We start from the raw sequence: 17400 nt of genomic DNA on the forward strand, positions 1-17400 counted from the left end.
TCATATGACACTAGTATCATCACTCTTGAGGTAAAATAGAGCCCACCACAACCCATAAAAAATTGTAAAGACCCCCTCTGGGAATGCTGCTAAGGAGATGAAGAGAGTGTATTTGACTGACAGGACTGAAAGTAATAGGACTGAGCTTAAAGCATAGAATTAGCAAATACGTGAAATATAGTCACATGGTGTCCATGCTAATAGCATGAGGACACTGGGCACATTCTAGTTATTTACCACAAATTTGTATTTTTATAATAACAAATATGTCTTTTGATCTTCCCAAGACCTTCAGAAGATGCAGATGATGCAACTTTCTCTTAAACATGGGACTGGTAGAATGTACCAAATTCTTTAGAGGGGGGGATATATTAGGGTAACAGGCCTGAGTGATAAAACAACTAAAATGTGTATTTTTACGCAAACATTATTACCTTTTTATGAAGAAAATATGTTTAAAGCATAGCTGGGATATGGGGTCACTCATCAGTGCAAGAAAAACAAGATTTCTGAAGGTATTTAAAGCCCCCCTCCAGCCAGTGTTAACAACCGTTTTTGGTTAAAGTCCTTTCTCAAACAGAGAATGGGGGTGTGGTTAATAGTCGGAAGTAATACATTACCATGACAACCAAAAACTGACCGGCTGGAGTGTTCACTAATTATATGATGCGTTAACATCGCTACACTGTAAAGTTTAGCACACTGTCAGGAGTAGCTATTACTTACCTATTAATGTGCAAGTATCAGCTGTTATCAATCATAGATGGTCCTGTCATGCACTGCACACGATAACTCCCACTATGTTTTATGGCGCGCTTACTTTACCGCGGGGGGGGGTATATTACTCTGTTGTAACTGTATGTAAAGACTACTGATACCATTTCCTCCGCTGATGCATTGTTGAAACGGCCGTAAGTAAAATGCATGTTGCAGACATAAGACGATGGCAGGTGAAAGTGCGACGTGTTTTCTGTCGTCCCAAGATGTCCAACCACTGATTACAAACACCGCACACACAGATGCCATAATGAAAATGAACAGCACACTAAACCAAGAGGAGGAAACTAAAAAATAAAATGAAGACCCTCTGTTAGCTAACTTTCTGCAATAACTATGCTAGCTAACTACACCTGGCTAACTACAACTTAGTTAACTTAGCTAACGTTAACTAAACTAGAAGGACCAACCGACTATCAGACACAGAGAGACATACTTACTGTAAGTTCTAAGTAAATTACATGATAAATTGGTTAGCTAAAAAAGATGTTTATCGCTTTGACGCTCTGACTTAACGAGGCGTGACGGCGTTATTTTTTTAATGAGGCATGACAGTGCGCCTGCGCAAGCTTGGAGATGACTTATGGAATTAGTATAGTCATACGTCACAACCCCGTTTTAACAACAAAGCGATTTTTGCAACTTTGAGCACAAAATTAAGCTGTGTGTCAAAAAATATTTGGCAAACTATGTGGGTAATCAGCATTGTAAGGAAATGACTCAGAAAAATATGAAATATCATAGAAATGTCAATACACTGGAGGGGGACTTTAATCATGATATTTCATGGTAGAGTATAGTTTTAGGGAGTGGGGAGAGGAAACAAATGCTATTTTTTAGTGTTCTAGGTAGTTTTTTAGTTTTAGAGTAGAGTAGAATAATGTGCAGGACTCTTTGCTTAATAAGTTTTTAAAAGTAAATTTTCATGCATATTTATACATTTTATGTCGTGGGGACAGAAATGGCACAGATTCTGCGGAATAGCCCAAAAATGAAAGATTTAAATATGACATAATGCACTCAGACTATGACCTATGTGTTTGCTCCAAGGTGGATCCTGTGAATACAGGGAGAGTAGGACCAACAGAAGCTGCTTTGTTCCTGAAAAAGTCTGGACTTCCTGACATTACATTGGGAAAGGTAGGCAAAGGTTACACTGTTTGCTGTAAAGTGGCTGATGGTGCAGTGTTACTCCACACAGAGCTGGAGAGGTGTGTTTGTTTCAAGGTGGTTGCAGCTTGTGGATCTTAATTGTTCTTATTGCAGTTGTGGATTGTCAGTGGACTGAAGGTCAACCTCTGGTCTGTGGTGTTGTCAGTCTGTGTTTGCTGTCAGCATTGTTGAAAAATGTCCAAAAGAGCAAACATGATCAAATCTGTAAAAAGGGACGTTACCAATTAGAACCGGTTATCTGCACACAAACATTACCTAAAGGGGCTCTGTGTCTTTTTTACAGAATATATGCCCTGATTGGTTTGTAGACCTTACTAATAATATTTGGGACATGGAGCAAATTGTAATCACAAATCCACTGTGGACGACCTGCTCAGCAGCAAACAGCAGACAGACACAGAGATTAGCTGGTGAACATAATGGAGCAGTTAGCAGCTGAAGAGGAAACCAAGCAAATATTGGACTTAGACTGTGTCCAAAATCACCAACTACCTCACTATATAGTGAGCTCACCATTTTGTAGTGCGGTCCGAATGTACAGTGAGAATTACAGTGGGGAGAACAAGTATTTGATACACTGCTGATTTTGCAGGTTTTCCTACTTACAAAGCATGTAGAGGTCTGTCATTTTTATCATAGGTGCACTTCAACTGTGAGAGACGGAATCTAAAACAAAAATCCAGAAAGTCACATTGTATGATTACCCACTCATTACCTGTATTAACTGCACCTGTTTGAACTCGTTACCTGTATAAAAGACACCTGTCCACACAATCAATCAAACAGACTCCAACCTCTCCACAATGGCCAAGACCAGAGAGCTGTGTAAGGACATCAGGGATAAAATTGTAGACCTGCACAAGGCTGGGATGGCCTACAGGACAATAGGCAAGCAGCTTGGTGAGAAGGCAACAACTGTTGGCACAATTATTAGAAAATGGAAGAAGTTCAAGATGACGGTCAGTCTCCCTCGATCTGGGGCTCCATGCAAGATCTCACCTCGTGGGGCATCAGTGATCATGAGGAAGGTGAGGGATCAGCCCAGAACTACACGGCAGGACCTGGTCAATGACCTGAAGAGAGCTGGGACCACAGTCTCAAAGAAAACCATTAGTAACACACTACGCCGTCATGGATTCAAATCCTGCAGCGCACGCAAGGTCCCCCTGCTCAAGCCAGCGCATGTCCAGGCCCGTGTGAAGTTTGCCAGTGACCATCTGGATGATCCAGAGGAGGAATGGGAGAAGGACATGTGGTCTGATGAGACAAAAATAGAGCTTTATGGTCTAAACTCTACTCGCCGTGTTTGGAGGAAGAATGTAAATGTAAATGCTCCGTACTTGTATAGCGCCTTTCTAGTCTTTTTGACCACTCAAAGCGCTTTTACACTACATCTGCATTCACCAGTCACACACATTCATACACTGAGCCTAAGTGCTCAAACGGAAACTAACATTCACACTCACTCATACACTGGCGGAATAGCCGCCAGGGTCAATTCGGGGTTCAGTATCTTGCCCAAGGACACTTCGACCTGCTCTACCTCCTGAGCCACAGCCGCCCCTGAAGAAGAAGAGGGATGAGTACAACCCCAAGAACACAATCCCAACCGTGAAGCATGGAGGTGGAAACATCATTCTTTGGGGATGCTTTTCTGCACAGGGGACAGGACGACTGCACCGTATTGAGGGGAGGATGGATGGGGCCATCTGGATGGATGGGGGAGATCTTGGCCAACAACCTCCTTCCCTCAGTAAGAGCATTGAAGATGGGTCGTGGCTGGGTCTTCCAGCATGACAACGACCCGAAACACACAGCCAGGGCAACTGGCTCCGTAAGAAGCATCTCAAGGTCCTGGAGTGGCCTGGCCAGTCTCCAGACCTGAACCCAATAGAAAATCTTTGGAGGGAGCTGAAAGTCCGTATTGCCCAGCGACAGCCCCGAAACCTGAAGAATCTGGAGAAGGTCTGTAAGGAGGAGTGGGCCAAAATCCCTGCTGCAGTGTGTGCAAACCCGGTCAAGAACTACAGGAAATGAATGATCTCTGTAATTGCAAACAAAGGTTTCTGTACCAAATATTAAATTCTGCTTTTCTGATGTATCAAATACTTATGTCATGCAATAAAATGCAAATTAATTATTTAAAAATCATATAATGTGATTTTCTGGATTTTTGTTTTAGATTCCGTCTCTCACAGTAGAAGTGTACCTATGATAAAAAATTACAGACCTCTACATGTTTGCAAGTAGGAAAACCTGCAAAATCAGCAGTGTATCAAATACTCCCCACTGTATTATACCCTATATAGTCCGCTCAAACTATTCCAGAATGCAAGTAGTGTACAAACGATGGTCACTAACCAAGCCGTACAGACCACCATGCATTGTGCTGATAGAAAAAACACTCCACCAACCGATTGTCCAACAGCAATGACATACTTACGGTGCCGAGATAATGACTGGAGTAAGTGCAAAATGTCCAAAAGTGTTTACATTTTGCGAGTGAGCTCACTATATAGTCCTCTACATACAACTCACTAGAGAGGGAATGAGTGGTGATTTCTGAGACAGCCTTGCATTCATCAGGTGGACACAAATATGCAAGTGAATTATAAAGGTTGTTCCTTGTCTATTGGATGTTTAATTTAATGAGCTGATAATATATCAGTGTTGCGTTTGCAGCTTTAAACTAGTGCAAAACTGCATTATTGTTATTTGTGAAGTTAAAGGCCAAGGTTTAAACTAACCATGCGCTGATGCAAAGCAGCTTGCAATGATATTATGATATTGGCTTGGTCTTTTTATCTTAAGATTAATGTTTTATTGTAAAAAGTGTACTATTTTTTATGATGTTAGTAGAAGGTGTCTTTGTTTCAGACAAGGCAGCCCACCTTCACTACAGTGCACCCGGAAAGAATTCACAGCGCTTCACTTTTTCCACATTTCTACCCCATAATCTTTACCTCATAATGACAATGAAAGAAAGTTTATTTTAAATCTTTACAAATTTATTAAAGTGAAAAACCAAAAAAACACTCAAAGTTGAGTTCAGCTGAGTTTCCACTGTTCATCCTTGAGATGTTTCTACAACTTGATTGGAGTCCATAAAATGGTAAATTCAGTTGATTGGACATGACTTGGAAAGGCACACCCCTGTCTATAGAAGGTCCCACAGTTAACAGTACATGTCAGAGCACAAACCAAGCCATGACGTCCAAGGAATTGTCTGTAGACCTCCAAGACAGGATTGTATCGCGGCACAGATCTGGGAAAGGGTTCATAAAATTTCTGCAGCATTGAAGGTCCCAATGAGCACAGTGGCCTCCGTCATCCATAAATGGAAGACGTTTGGAAACACCAGCACTCTCCTAGAGCTGGCCGCCCGGCCAAACGGAGCAATCGGGGGAGAAGGACCTTAGTCAGGAAGGTGACCAAGAACCTGATGGTCACTCTGAGGGCCCGTGTCCACCACAGCATTTTTTGCCAGCTGAAAACGGCAGCTGCTCTTTTGAAAACGGCCAGCAGGGAGCGCTAGCGGGCATTTTTGAGGTGCAGCATTTTTTCTGACTGCTTTGGTTGCTATGATACATTTGTTGCAAGTAGTTCTAGCTAACTTATGTCAACACAGAGTAGAGTACTTGCTCTGGCCCTTGCTCTGTATGAAGAGAAGGCTGAAGCAGGTAGAGAGAGAGGACGGACTCACCGTATGTGGGTTCATGACATTTTGTGGGTGAGGAAACATCTTGGCAAGTACCACCGTTTAGTCCAAGAGCTGAGGTTAGATGAAGCCCGGTTCCAGGATAGTAACCGTTGCTACGGTGTAGTATTTGTCCCGCCCCTCCTCTACTGTGATTGGACAGCTGGGTAAAAAGTGACATTGACGTTTTTCCCAAAGTTGAACATTTTTCAACTCTCTCAGCTTGTAAAAACGTGGCGCTCCCATTGGAATGAGTTGAAAAGAGACGCTGGCGTCAGAAAAAAACGCTTTGGTGGACACGGGCCCTGACAGCATGTCTCTGTGGAGAATAACCATCTCTGCAGCACAACACCCATCAGGCCTGTATGTTAGAGGGGCCAGATGGAAGCCACTCCTCAGTAAAAGGCACATGACAGCCTGCCTGGAGTTTGCCAAAAGGCACCTGAAGGACTCTCAGACCATGAGAAACAAAATTCTCTGGTCTGATGAAACAAAGATTGAACTCTTTGGCCTGAATGGCAAGCGTCATGTCTGGAGGAAACCAGACACCGCTCATCACCTGGCCAATACCATCCCTACAGTGAAGCATGTTGGTGGCAGCATCATGCTGTGGGGATGTTTTTCAGCGGCAGGAACTGGGAGACTAGTCAGGATCGAGGGAAAGATGAATGCAGCAATGTACAGAGACATCCATGATAACCTGCTCCGGAGCGCTCTGAACTTCAGACTGGGAAAATGGTTCATCTTCCAACAGGACAATGACCCTAAGCACATAGCCAAGGTAACAAAGGAGTGTCTACAGGACAACTCTGTGAATGTCCGTGAGTATTAGGGCTGAACGATTTTGTAACATAACAAAATGTGGGAAAAGTGAAGCGCTGTGAATACTTCCTGGATATATATGTCCTGTACATGATACTGCAGGAAGTCCTGAGGTCCAAAGCAAAATATTGGCAAAGCTTAGTGGGTCCTGATAATAAGTAAATTGGCAAGGAACACCCTGAAAGAACAATACACTGAAGGCCTCAGTTTTCAAGTGAAGTAGTTTGCATGACGCGTTTCCTGACCATATCTAAAGGCAAATCTGTTTATTTATATAAGTGTATAAGCGCATAACATGTAACAAAATAAAATAAAAAGTAGCATGGGCACAGTAAAAAAACAGTGGGAAAAAGTGTGGCAGACAATAGTGGACTGACTGAATGTATAAGTAGCTACAAAAATCCTTGCTTTTAACTGAACCTGTCATGATTATTAGGGGTGGGAATCACAGGGTACCTTACGATACACGATATATGGTTCATGATAATGATAATATCACGATACAGCAATTCTGTGATAATCGATATATCGTTAGACAATCCTATAATGATACATCATGATATCTGTCTAACTATAAATACAAAAAGCCTGTGAAATAGTTTTCTGTATTTGCTGCAAATCCAAACTGTTAGAAAACAGCACAATTCTACAGCACACTCTTTTCTGTCTGTAAATTAAAATGACAGAACTTAGAGCAACTATGAAAACTTAATATAATAAACATTTCTTTAAGTCACATAAAAATGCAAATTTATGGAATTTTTTTTTTTAGCAAGTCTGGTATGAATGTTTTCAGGAGAGGAGAAGTATGTTGAGACCATACCAAGATACCATGACATAATGCAGTTTTAAAAAACTTTTTTGATAGTTATAAATAGTACTTAAAGTAAATAGTGTATAGATAGTGGATGCCATCAAATCAAAACTATAAAAAAATACAAATATACTACTACTACTAATAATAATAATAAACAGGCAAAAATTATATATGTATATTTTTTGTCATGGTAGTAATAGTTTTTACCTTACATATAATCTGCCACAGTGACTACTTTCTACTATGTAGCATGTTCACATCTTGCGTATCCCTTTACCAGCACTGTTAATTCTAGCCAAAGCTACGAGAAACCATTTCTCAACCACCATCTGCTCTAAACATGTCATCTATGATACAGTGACCCTGATAAAAACACTGCTCTGAAGGCATCTAATATTACTATAATATTATTGTGAGGGAGGAGCAAGTCTGGTATGAATGTTTTCAGGAGAGGAGAAGTGATGAGGACTGTGATATTATGTGAACAATACAGTGAACACTGATTGTGAGAGCTACCAGGAGCTACTCTCCGGAGCTCGGTACACTCTGATCAGCTGATGTTTTCTTCTGTGGTGCAGCAGTGTTGTTAACAAAGGAGCTGCAGAGCGCCCTCGGTGGGCCACTATGCACACACATGCCATGAGGGAAGGATCCGACTCGTTTCTTTTTTAATAGTCATAAATTGTCTGCCGATGCAGATTTATCTGCAAGTAGCTTATATCAGCGGATAATATTATACAACAATATATTGGTTGGGCTCTAATATTTTTACTTACGTATTCAGTTGGTTATTCAGTTCAAGTGTCTGCCCCGCTTTTTCTTGCTGTTTTAATACTGTGGCCGTGTTTCTTTCTTTCTTTTTTAATATGTGCTTATTATTTATTATCGTAAACCTTTATTTGCTGTTTCTCACAGTGTACAGTATGCTGCACACGTCTATTCCACTTCAGCATCAATAAATCTGTGATCGACTGTGTGGTCTCTTGAAGAAAGCTGCTGATGTGCATTTATCTGAATTACTTACACCTGGCTTGACATAGGTGCTCCTCCTGAGGCTGGTTTGGCCTTTGTGAAACCGATAAAGAGAGGATGCGCGGAAAACACTAGGTCAAGTTATCCTGGATTTTTAAATTCTGCTTCTGTGAAACATCCCTCTGGTGCGATCGCTCCGCTTGCGGTGACGTTGCCGAGACATCGGCAGTAGCTGAGGCAGTAAGACAGAAGAACACTGGGAGAAGATAAGGAAGGTTTGGGTTTGGCTCGCTGGCCATTTAATGTTTGCAGTATCGTTGCCTTTTGTTGTTCAGCATGTTCAACTTTTCAACTAATCGATTACGACCAATCGCAGGCTGGATGGGGCAGGATATTAAAAGTCTGACATGCAGACTTTAGAATGTTGAACAATCTGAATATTGACAAGTTAGTACTCAGCATTAACAAATTAAAAAACAACCGACAGAAATTAATCTGCTGTAACTGGATTTAATATTCAACTAGTGTTATAATGAATATAGTAATTCATATATTCTTGTTATAGGCTACTAACAGTATACTTTTAACTGAACATTATACTCTTTATTTAATGTTATAATATTATACTAATACACTTGTGTATACTAGTTCCTCCTCCAGGTTATGGATAGAGTTTCTGCAGTGGACAGATGTAAATTTAGCCAGAGCCACAGTGCCAGTGTGCCAGTATTTGCTCCTTCTAGCTGCCTCCTCCTGAGAGCAACATTCTGTTTTACATCTGTTTTACTAGTTATTGTTAAAAATAATGTTTATCATTTAACTTTGTTCAAGTTGAGAAATTCAAAATGTCAGTATTTAGTGCATTTGCCTTGATAATCAAGCAAGTAGACTCTTAGTACCATTTGTTCAATTATAATCGAATTGCAATCGCAAATCGCAATATTGTCCACCATAAACACAATATGACTTTTTCTCCAAATCGGGAAGCCTTAGTTCAAACTAAGTAGCTTCATTAGCCAAGCCAGGAGCATGACTTTTCACAGTAGTTCAGTTTACATGGCATGCTTTTAGAGAACGCACAGAAGGGAATGGCAAAAACCAGAACATATTTTCTAATGTGATGCATTTCTGTGTGAAACTGAAAATACATCACATTTCAGAAAATAAAGATCAAATCCATTAGATGTGATTGATTTAGAAGTGGTCGTGGCTTAGGGAACGTGGAAATGCGATACAAAGTTGTAGAGGGATGTGGATTTAGGGGAAAAAAAAATAAAAAATGGAGCTAGGGAGCTGCAGAGGACCTTCACATACAAAAGTATTCCTGTGTTTAACAGGACATGTATTAAGCATATAATAAAAGATAAAGAAACAATTAATACATGGACCAGAGTAGGACTTTTTAGTTTTCATTTCACTGTGTCTTTAAAGCTGTGTGTTTGTGTCTTGTGTTTCAGATCTGGGATTTGGCTGATCCCGATGGCAAAGGCTATTTGGACAAACAGGTAGGGAACTGACTTCTGATACTTTTTGGTGTTGAAATAACTAGTAGGTAAAAAAAAGTTTTGGAATCTGTGCAGTACATGGCTTTAGCCCAGCTTTAAAAATACCTTTAACTTGTGTAGGCAGAGAATATTTTCTTTTTCATATACAGTGGGGAGAACAAGTATTTGATACACTGCTGATTTTGCAGGTTTTCCTACTTACAAAGCATGTAGAGGTCTGTAACTTTTATCATAGGTACACTTCAACTGTGAGAGACAGAATCTAAAAATCCAGAAAATCACATTGTATGATTTTTAATTAATTAATTTGCATTTTATTGCATGACATAAGTATTTCACCTACCAACCAGTAAGAATTCCGGCTCTCACAGACCTGTTAGTTCTCCTTTAAGAAGCCCTCCTGTTCTCCACTCATTACCTGTATTAACTGCACCTGTTTGAACTCGTTACCTGTATAAAAGACACCTGTCCACACACTCAATCAAACAGACTCCAACCTCTCCACAATGGCCAAGACCAGAGAGCTGTGTAAGGACATCAGGGATAAAATTGTAGACCTGCACAAGGCTGGGATGGCCTACAGGACAATAGGCAAGCAGCTTGGTGAGAAGGCAACAACTGTTGGCGCAATTATTAGAAAATGGAAGAAGTTCAAGATGACGGTCAATCTCCCTCGATCTGGGCTCCATGCAAGATCTCACCTCGTGGGGCATCAGTGATCATGAGGAAGGTGAGGGATCAGCCCAGAACTACACGGCAGGACCTGGTCAATGACCTGAAGAGAGCTGGGACCACAGTCTCAAAGAAAACCATTAGTAACACACTACGCCGTCATGGATTCAAATCCTGCAGCGCACGCAAGGTCCCCCTGCTCAAGCCAGCGCATGTCCAGGCCCGTGTGAAGTTTGCCAGTGACCATCTGGATGATCCAGAGGAGGAATGGGAGAAGGACATGAGACAAAAATAGAGCTTTATGGTCTAAACTCCACTCGCCGTGTTTGAACACCATCCCAACCGTGAAGCATGGAGGTGGAAACATCATTCTTTGGGGATGCTCTTCTGCAAAGGGGACAGGACGACTGCACCGTATTGAGGGGAGGATGGATGGGGCCATGTATCACGAGATCTTGGCCAACAACCTCCTTCCCTCAGTAAGAGCATTGAAGATGGGTCGTGGCTGGGTCTTCCAGCATGACAACGACCCGAAACACACAGCCAGGGCAACTGGCTCCGTAAGAAGCATCTCAAGGTCCTGGAGTGGCCTGGCCAGTCTCCAGACCTGAACCCAATAGAAAATCTTTGGAGGGAGCTGAAAGTCCGTATTGCCCAGCGACAGCCCCGAAACCTGAAGGATCTGGAGAAGGTCTGTAAGGAGGAGTGGGCCAAAATCCCTGCTGCAGTGTGTGCAAACCGGTCAAGAACTACAGGAAATGAATGATCTCTGTAATTGCAAACAAAGGTTTCTGTACCAAATATTAAATTCTGCTTTTCTGATGTATCAAATACTTGTCATGCAGTAAAATGCAAATTAATTATTTAAAAATCATATAATGTGATTTTCTGGATTTTTGTTTTAGATTCCGTCTCTCACGGTTGAAGTGTACCTATGATAAAAAATTACAGACCTCTACATGTTACATGCAAGTAGGAAAACCTGCAAAATCAGCAGTGTATCAAATACTTGTATTTACAATACAGTACAGTACTTGTATTTACAATACAGTATTTGAGAGATATAGAGAGATATATATATATATATAAATTTTTTATTTGAACTATCCCAGTAAATACAATATGTATTACAAGAGTTGTTTTTCTCTCAGGGATTTTTCGTAGCTCTGCGCCTGGTGGCCTGTGCTCAGAGCGGGCAGGAAGTCAGTCTGTCAAGCCTCAATCTCACAGTCCCTCCCCCAAAGTTTGTGAGTATGACTTCATCATTAAAGCTTGAATCCACTGTTTTTTTCCTTCAGAATATTGGAATTTATATGAATAAAATTAATTTTTAATCAATTACTGTCATTTTTGTGTTAACTGTATTATATTGTTAAACCTTGAATCAAAACTTCGGCATGAGAGAAGATGTGTGAATCCAGTGTGGATGTTGTGACAGTGCTATGACAGCCTTTGTTTGTCTGATTTCAGAAGGACACCAGCAGTCCCTCTCTAAGCAGCACAGCATCTGCCTCCGGCGAATTACACTGGGCTGTCAGGGTGTGTTTGAACACACACACATAAACACACAGTAGAATAAAGCACTCATTATAGCGTTTAACTTTAGGTCAGAAAGAAAAAGGAGAATATACTGACTGTGTATTGATATTGTGCGTGTGTATATACACACACTATATTGCCAAAAGTTTTACGACACCCCTCCGAATAATAACATATATATATATTTTATCTATGAGCTATTTGAGTATCTGGAGCATCAGCATTTGTGGGTTGGATTATACTCTCAAAATGGCCAGAAAAAAAATAACTTCCTTTTGAAACTCGACAGTCTGTTCTTGTTCAGAGAAATGAAGGCTATTCTATGCGAGAAATTGCCAAGACACTGAAGATTTCCTACAATGGTGTGCACTACTCCCTTCAGAGAACAGCACAAACAGGCTCTAACCAGAACAGACAGAGAAGTGGGAGGCCCGGGTGCACAACCGAGCAAGAGGACAAGTACACTAGAGTCTCTAGTTTGAGAAATAGACGCCTCACAGGTCCTCAACTGGCAGCTTCATTAAATGGTACGAAACGCCAGTCTCTGTTAGGTTACACTGAAAGGATTCAGAAGCGGACACAAGACTGTTAACAAGAATGCAGGCAAGATTTATTCAAGTGCACAGGGAAGGCCAGAGGGTTAGGGAGCAAGCGGGGGATTCCAGGCTCAGACGGAATGCGATGAAGGCCTTCTGGAGGCTGTCAGGGCGGACGGACTGGCAGCAGGCGGCGAGCAAACAGGCAGGTAAATCAATGGGCGGGCAGGCAGGCAGGCAGCGACTCCGTACGCAGGAGTAACTGTGACAGATGGAAAACAAGACGTTAGGCAAGATCACAACAATTCTCAAAACTTGAAGAGTGGCTGGAGCAATATACCACGGGAGGTAAACTAACGAACTGGCGTTCGAAGAGTGGGAGCTGAGCCAGAGTATTTAACTGCAGGAGTTGATGGTGATGAGCCACAGGTGCGGAACGCTGCAGGTGGCGATGAGCCAGCGCCAGATGCACCTACACACACACATTGACAGGACTAGACAGACAAGACTGACAGAAACAGCAGGGAGGGGAAAACTGAGAAAACACAAGGGAGGGGGAGGAGGCGAAGCCTAATCACGACAGTCTCAACGTCCACAGTGAAGAGGCAACTCCAGGATGCTGGCCTTCTAGGCAGAGTGGCAAAGAAAAAGCCATATCTGAGACTGGCCAATAAAAGGAACAGATTAAGATGGGCAAAAGAACACAGACATTGGACAGAGGAAGATTGGAAAAAAGTGTTCTAAATCTAAGTTTGAGGTGTCTGGATCACACAGAAGAACATTTTTGAGACGCAGAACAAGTGAACAGATGCTGGAGGAGTACCTGACGCCGTCTGTGAAGCATGGTGGAGGTAACGTGATGGTCTGGGGCTGCTTTGGTGCTGGTAGGTGCTGGTAAAGTGGGAGATTTGTACAAGGTAAAAGGGATTTTGAATAAGGAAGGCTATCACTCCATTTTGCAACGCCATGCCATACCCTGTGGACAGCGCTTGGTTGGAGCCAGTTTCCTCCTACAGCAGGACAATGACCCAAAGCTCACCTCCAAACTATGGAAGAACTATTTAGGGAAGAAGCAGTCAGCTGGTATTCTGTCTGTAATGGAGTGGCCAGCGCAGTCTCCAGATCACAACCCTATTGAGGGTAAGGTACGTAAGAAGTGCCCATCAAGCCAATCCGACTTGTGGGAGGTGCTTCAGGAAGCGTGGGGTGAAATTTTTTCGGAGTACCTCAGCAAATTGACTACTAGAATGCCAAAGGTCTGCAAGGCTCTAATTGCTGCAATTGGAGGATTCTTTGACAAAAGCAAAGTTTGAAGGACACAATTATTTTTTCAAATAAAAATCAGTATTTCTAACCTTGTCAATGTCTTGTCTTGACTATGTTTTCTATCCATTTCGCAACTCATTTGATGAATAAAAGTGTGAGTTTTCATGGTAAACATGAAATTGTCGGGGTGACCCCAAACTTTTGAATGGTGGTTGTGTGTATGTATATGTATGTATATGGGTATGTGTGCGTGTGTGTGTGTGTGTGTGTATATGTGTATATATACAGTATGTATAAAAAAATATAATTATTGACATCTGCCTCAAAAATCCAGTATTGTTTGGGCTTTAATTTTGTAGTTTAGTAAACCATTCAGTTTGTGAATAAGCAGAAGAAAGAGGCAGGCTCAGGCAGTCTAACATTTCAGCCTTAGATAACTATGTTTCTTTCCTTTGTAGCCTGAGGAGAAGAGCAAATTTGATGGGATTTTTGAAAGTTTGGCTCCAGTCAATGGCCTGCTATCAGGAGAAAAGGTCAAACCAGTCCTAATCAACTCCAAGCTCCCCCTGGATGTTCTTGGGAAGGTATTGACTTCAGATTTTGGTTTCTTAACATTGGGTCTTAAATTAGGCTTATTGGTTCTGTGATTGAAGATGAAAGTACTCAAGCCAAAACCAAAGTGTGTTGTGTTTCCCCACAAATCTGAATGGTCTCATCACATGTATTTCCTACTGTTAGGTTTGGGACCTGAGCGACATCGATAAAGATGGCCATCTAGACAAAGATGAGTTTGCAGTGGTGAGTGTTATCTTCTGCATTTTCACCATAGTAGTGTTGATTCTCTATAGCCTGTGAGTACTCACATAAATATACACTCAATGGTCACTTTTATTTGGTACAGAGCCAGCAAATGTAGGGCGTCCCCATGAGATGGCCTTTCCTTTACAAATACATATTCACACATAAAGCAATGTGTAACGGCCCACAGCACAGTGCAGACTCACGTGTTTTTATTTCGCCCATGGTTTGTACTGTATGTTTCCCATACTAACAGTCAGGGTTGGGAGGATTACTTTAAAAATGTAATCCGGTACAATTACTAATTACTTGTTAAAAAATGTAATCAGTAATGTAAAATAAAAGTAATGTAATCTGATTACCTTCAGTTACTTTTGGATTACTTCAATGCCAAATAGGCAAATGAAGACAAGAGAAGTATCAATGATGTGTTTTCTGCTCAGTATATTTTTAGAGAAACACAAGAAAACAAAATCTCCTATTCCCATGAAGTTAAAATTTTCCTTGGCTGGATCATATTTGATGGAGAAATATTAGAAATATGGAGAAAATGTTTTTCTAGTTTTCTCTCTGATGTGCCCCGGCTGCTGTGCCTCAACTCTGTGACTCACAGAGTTTCCCGATGGACAAATAGCTTTACTTGTTGCTGAAGTTGGTTAATAGCTAACTAGTTGCTGTTATTAGCTCAGTTAGCTGTGCAACCACTGGTCAAATAGCTTACTCTGGCCGTACTACCATACCATAGACTGTATTTTAAAAAACATATACGGAGGCAAATAGCACAGTGTTTTCTGTTTCATGGAAACTTTCTGCTAAAGTAATCCCTATGAGTAATCCCTGGTTTTTCAAAATGTACCTGTAATCTGAATACATCTTTATTTTCTGTACTGTAACGGAATATAGTTACTTTATTGTATCCTGATTACATAACGCCGTTACATGTAATCCGTTACTCCCCAACCCTGCTAACAGTAGTTGCTTTAACTTAAATAAACCCACAAATTTCACTCAAATTTCACCAAAAATTTTTACCAAAAGATAAGTTCAGTGTATGCTGATGTGTGACAACATTTTGGGGGAAACCGCTATGTTGAGTCAAATTTGCTGAAAACTTGTGCTGATTGGTGGTGGCTGAATTCACAGGATTTGTTGAATTTGCGTTAATAGTTGCTATTTTGACATCGCAGAATCGCAAAGTCTTTTTGTTACAAAGATAAAAGTACAAACGACCATGAAATATGACAAATACGAGGAAACATGACTCATACAGTTGTTCATTAAGACCAAAGAGCTGCTCTGTGTTTAGAGTGTGAATCCAATATGCTTCTCTTCAGTGCAGCATGTTGATGACCTTTAAACATTGTTAAATCGATGCATTATTATTATTATTATTATTATTATTAGGGCTGGACAATAAAACAATAACAGTAATTATCACAATATATTTATTTTCAATAACAATATAACAAATCTTCAATAAATATTCAATATATGTTTGATTTTATTCACTTGAATCATAAATGAATTAGGACTACATTATTGATTAAGATGTTTGGACTGAAAAAAGCTGAAGTTTTACTCATATTTGTTGACAAAGATTTTATCATAATATTTCTGAATGTTCTGCCTCAGATTTGTGAAGTGATCCACGTTTTGGCCCACAATTAACTTTCACTCAGGAGCAAAAATCGGCCTTTAAATTGGAAAGAAATAACGATTTGAAATTTATCGTGATAATTATCAATATCAAAACTTTTTATTTTTATTTATTTTATTTTAACATTTTTAGCCATATCTTCCAGCCCAAATTATTTTTATATCCTTTATTGAGTTGCTCCTGTTTTGAATGTAATTTTGAACCTCCAGTAAACACTCCAATAAAACACTCATTACACAGTGTTGTGATTGAATGAACCACAGAGTAGCTGACACAATACAAAATATTATACGAAACCATCAATGAGAAAGTGTGATTGCTAAATTGCATTATTTTGATCTAAATATGCATTTTGCAGGTTTACGCTAATAAACAAAAATACAAATAAAATAAATGTTACATCAGTGTCACTACCTGTAGATAATTAATATTAGAACTTGTGTCTGGACTCGGGGCAAATAACAGGTTTGGGACATAATGAATTTCTATAAAAGCGGCATATGCAGCTAGATAGTTTTGTTAATACCAACATATGTCTCCCAGGCCATGCACCTGGTGTACCGGGCCCTGGAGAAGGAGCCTGTTCCTGCGCTCCTCCCCTCTGTCCTTGTCCCTCCGTCTAAGAGAAAGAAGAGTCTGGGCTCAGTGGCCGGCTCAGTGCCTGGACTGCCAGCAAGCCCTCCACCACCAAAAGACTCACTGCGCTCCACACCCTCCCATGGCAGCATGAACTCACTCAACAGCACTGGCAGCCTGTCGCCCAAACACACGCTGAAGTCAGGACAGGTAATACACACTCCACACACACTAATGTACACTCATTTACAAACAGCCTCATCAATCAACATACACTAATCCTCTGAACTTGAATCCTACAATAAACACTACACTAATGTTGTACACACACAAAATCACTTTTGGACAGGTAACATACACCATATATACTAATGTACTCGCACTAAATATAAATACACACTACACTATACTTAAGTCTGTGCAGGTGAGACACACTGGAGGTGGGTAGTGAATTTGCATTTTTGTATAAACATTTGATAGATTCTGTAATTTGCATATAACATATAGTACAAACCAAACACATACAAACAGTGCCAACTGCCGTAGAGCCCTGCACAGGCCTCAAATATGGGCCCTAGCCCAGCCCTGGTCCG

General features: G+C 40.8%; 1 protein-coding gene across 1 annotated transcript in view; it reads left to right on the forward strand.

Moving 5' to 3' along the window:
• eps15l1a (epidermal growth factor receptor pathway substrate 15-like 1a) overlaps window positions 1-17400 on the forward strand; it is a gene marked incomplete at its 3' end in the record, with an annotated part of 50826 nt that overhangs the window by 2342 nt on the left and 31084 nt on the right. The window contains 7 exon segments of the mRNA XM_038716892.1: window positions 1828-1917; window positions 9716-9763; window positions 11587-11682; window positions 11906-11974; window positions 14235-14360; window positions 14515-14574; window positions 16775-17017. Coding sequence (XP_038572820.1) covers window positions 1828-1917; window positions 9716-9763; window positions 11587-11682; window positions 11906-11974; window positions 14235-14360; window positions 14515-14574; window positions 16775-17017 — 732 coding nt within the window.

The sequence above is a fragment of the Micropterus salmoides genome, unplaced genomic scaffold (assembly GCF_014851395.1).
Source record: "Micropterus salmoides isolate LMB-PRFRI ecotype aquatic unplaced genomic scaffold, ASM1485139v1 Ms_hic_scaffold_13, whole genome shotgun sequence".
NCBI classification, from domain to species: Eukaryota; Metazoa; Chordata; class Actinopteri; order Centrarchiformes; family Centrarchidae; genus Micropterus; species Micropterus salmoides.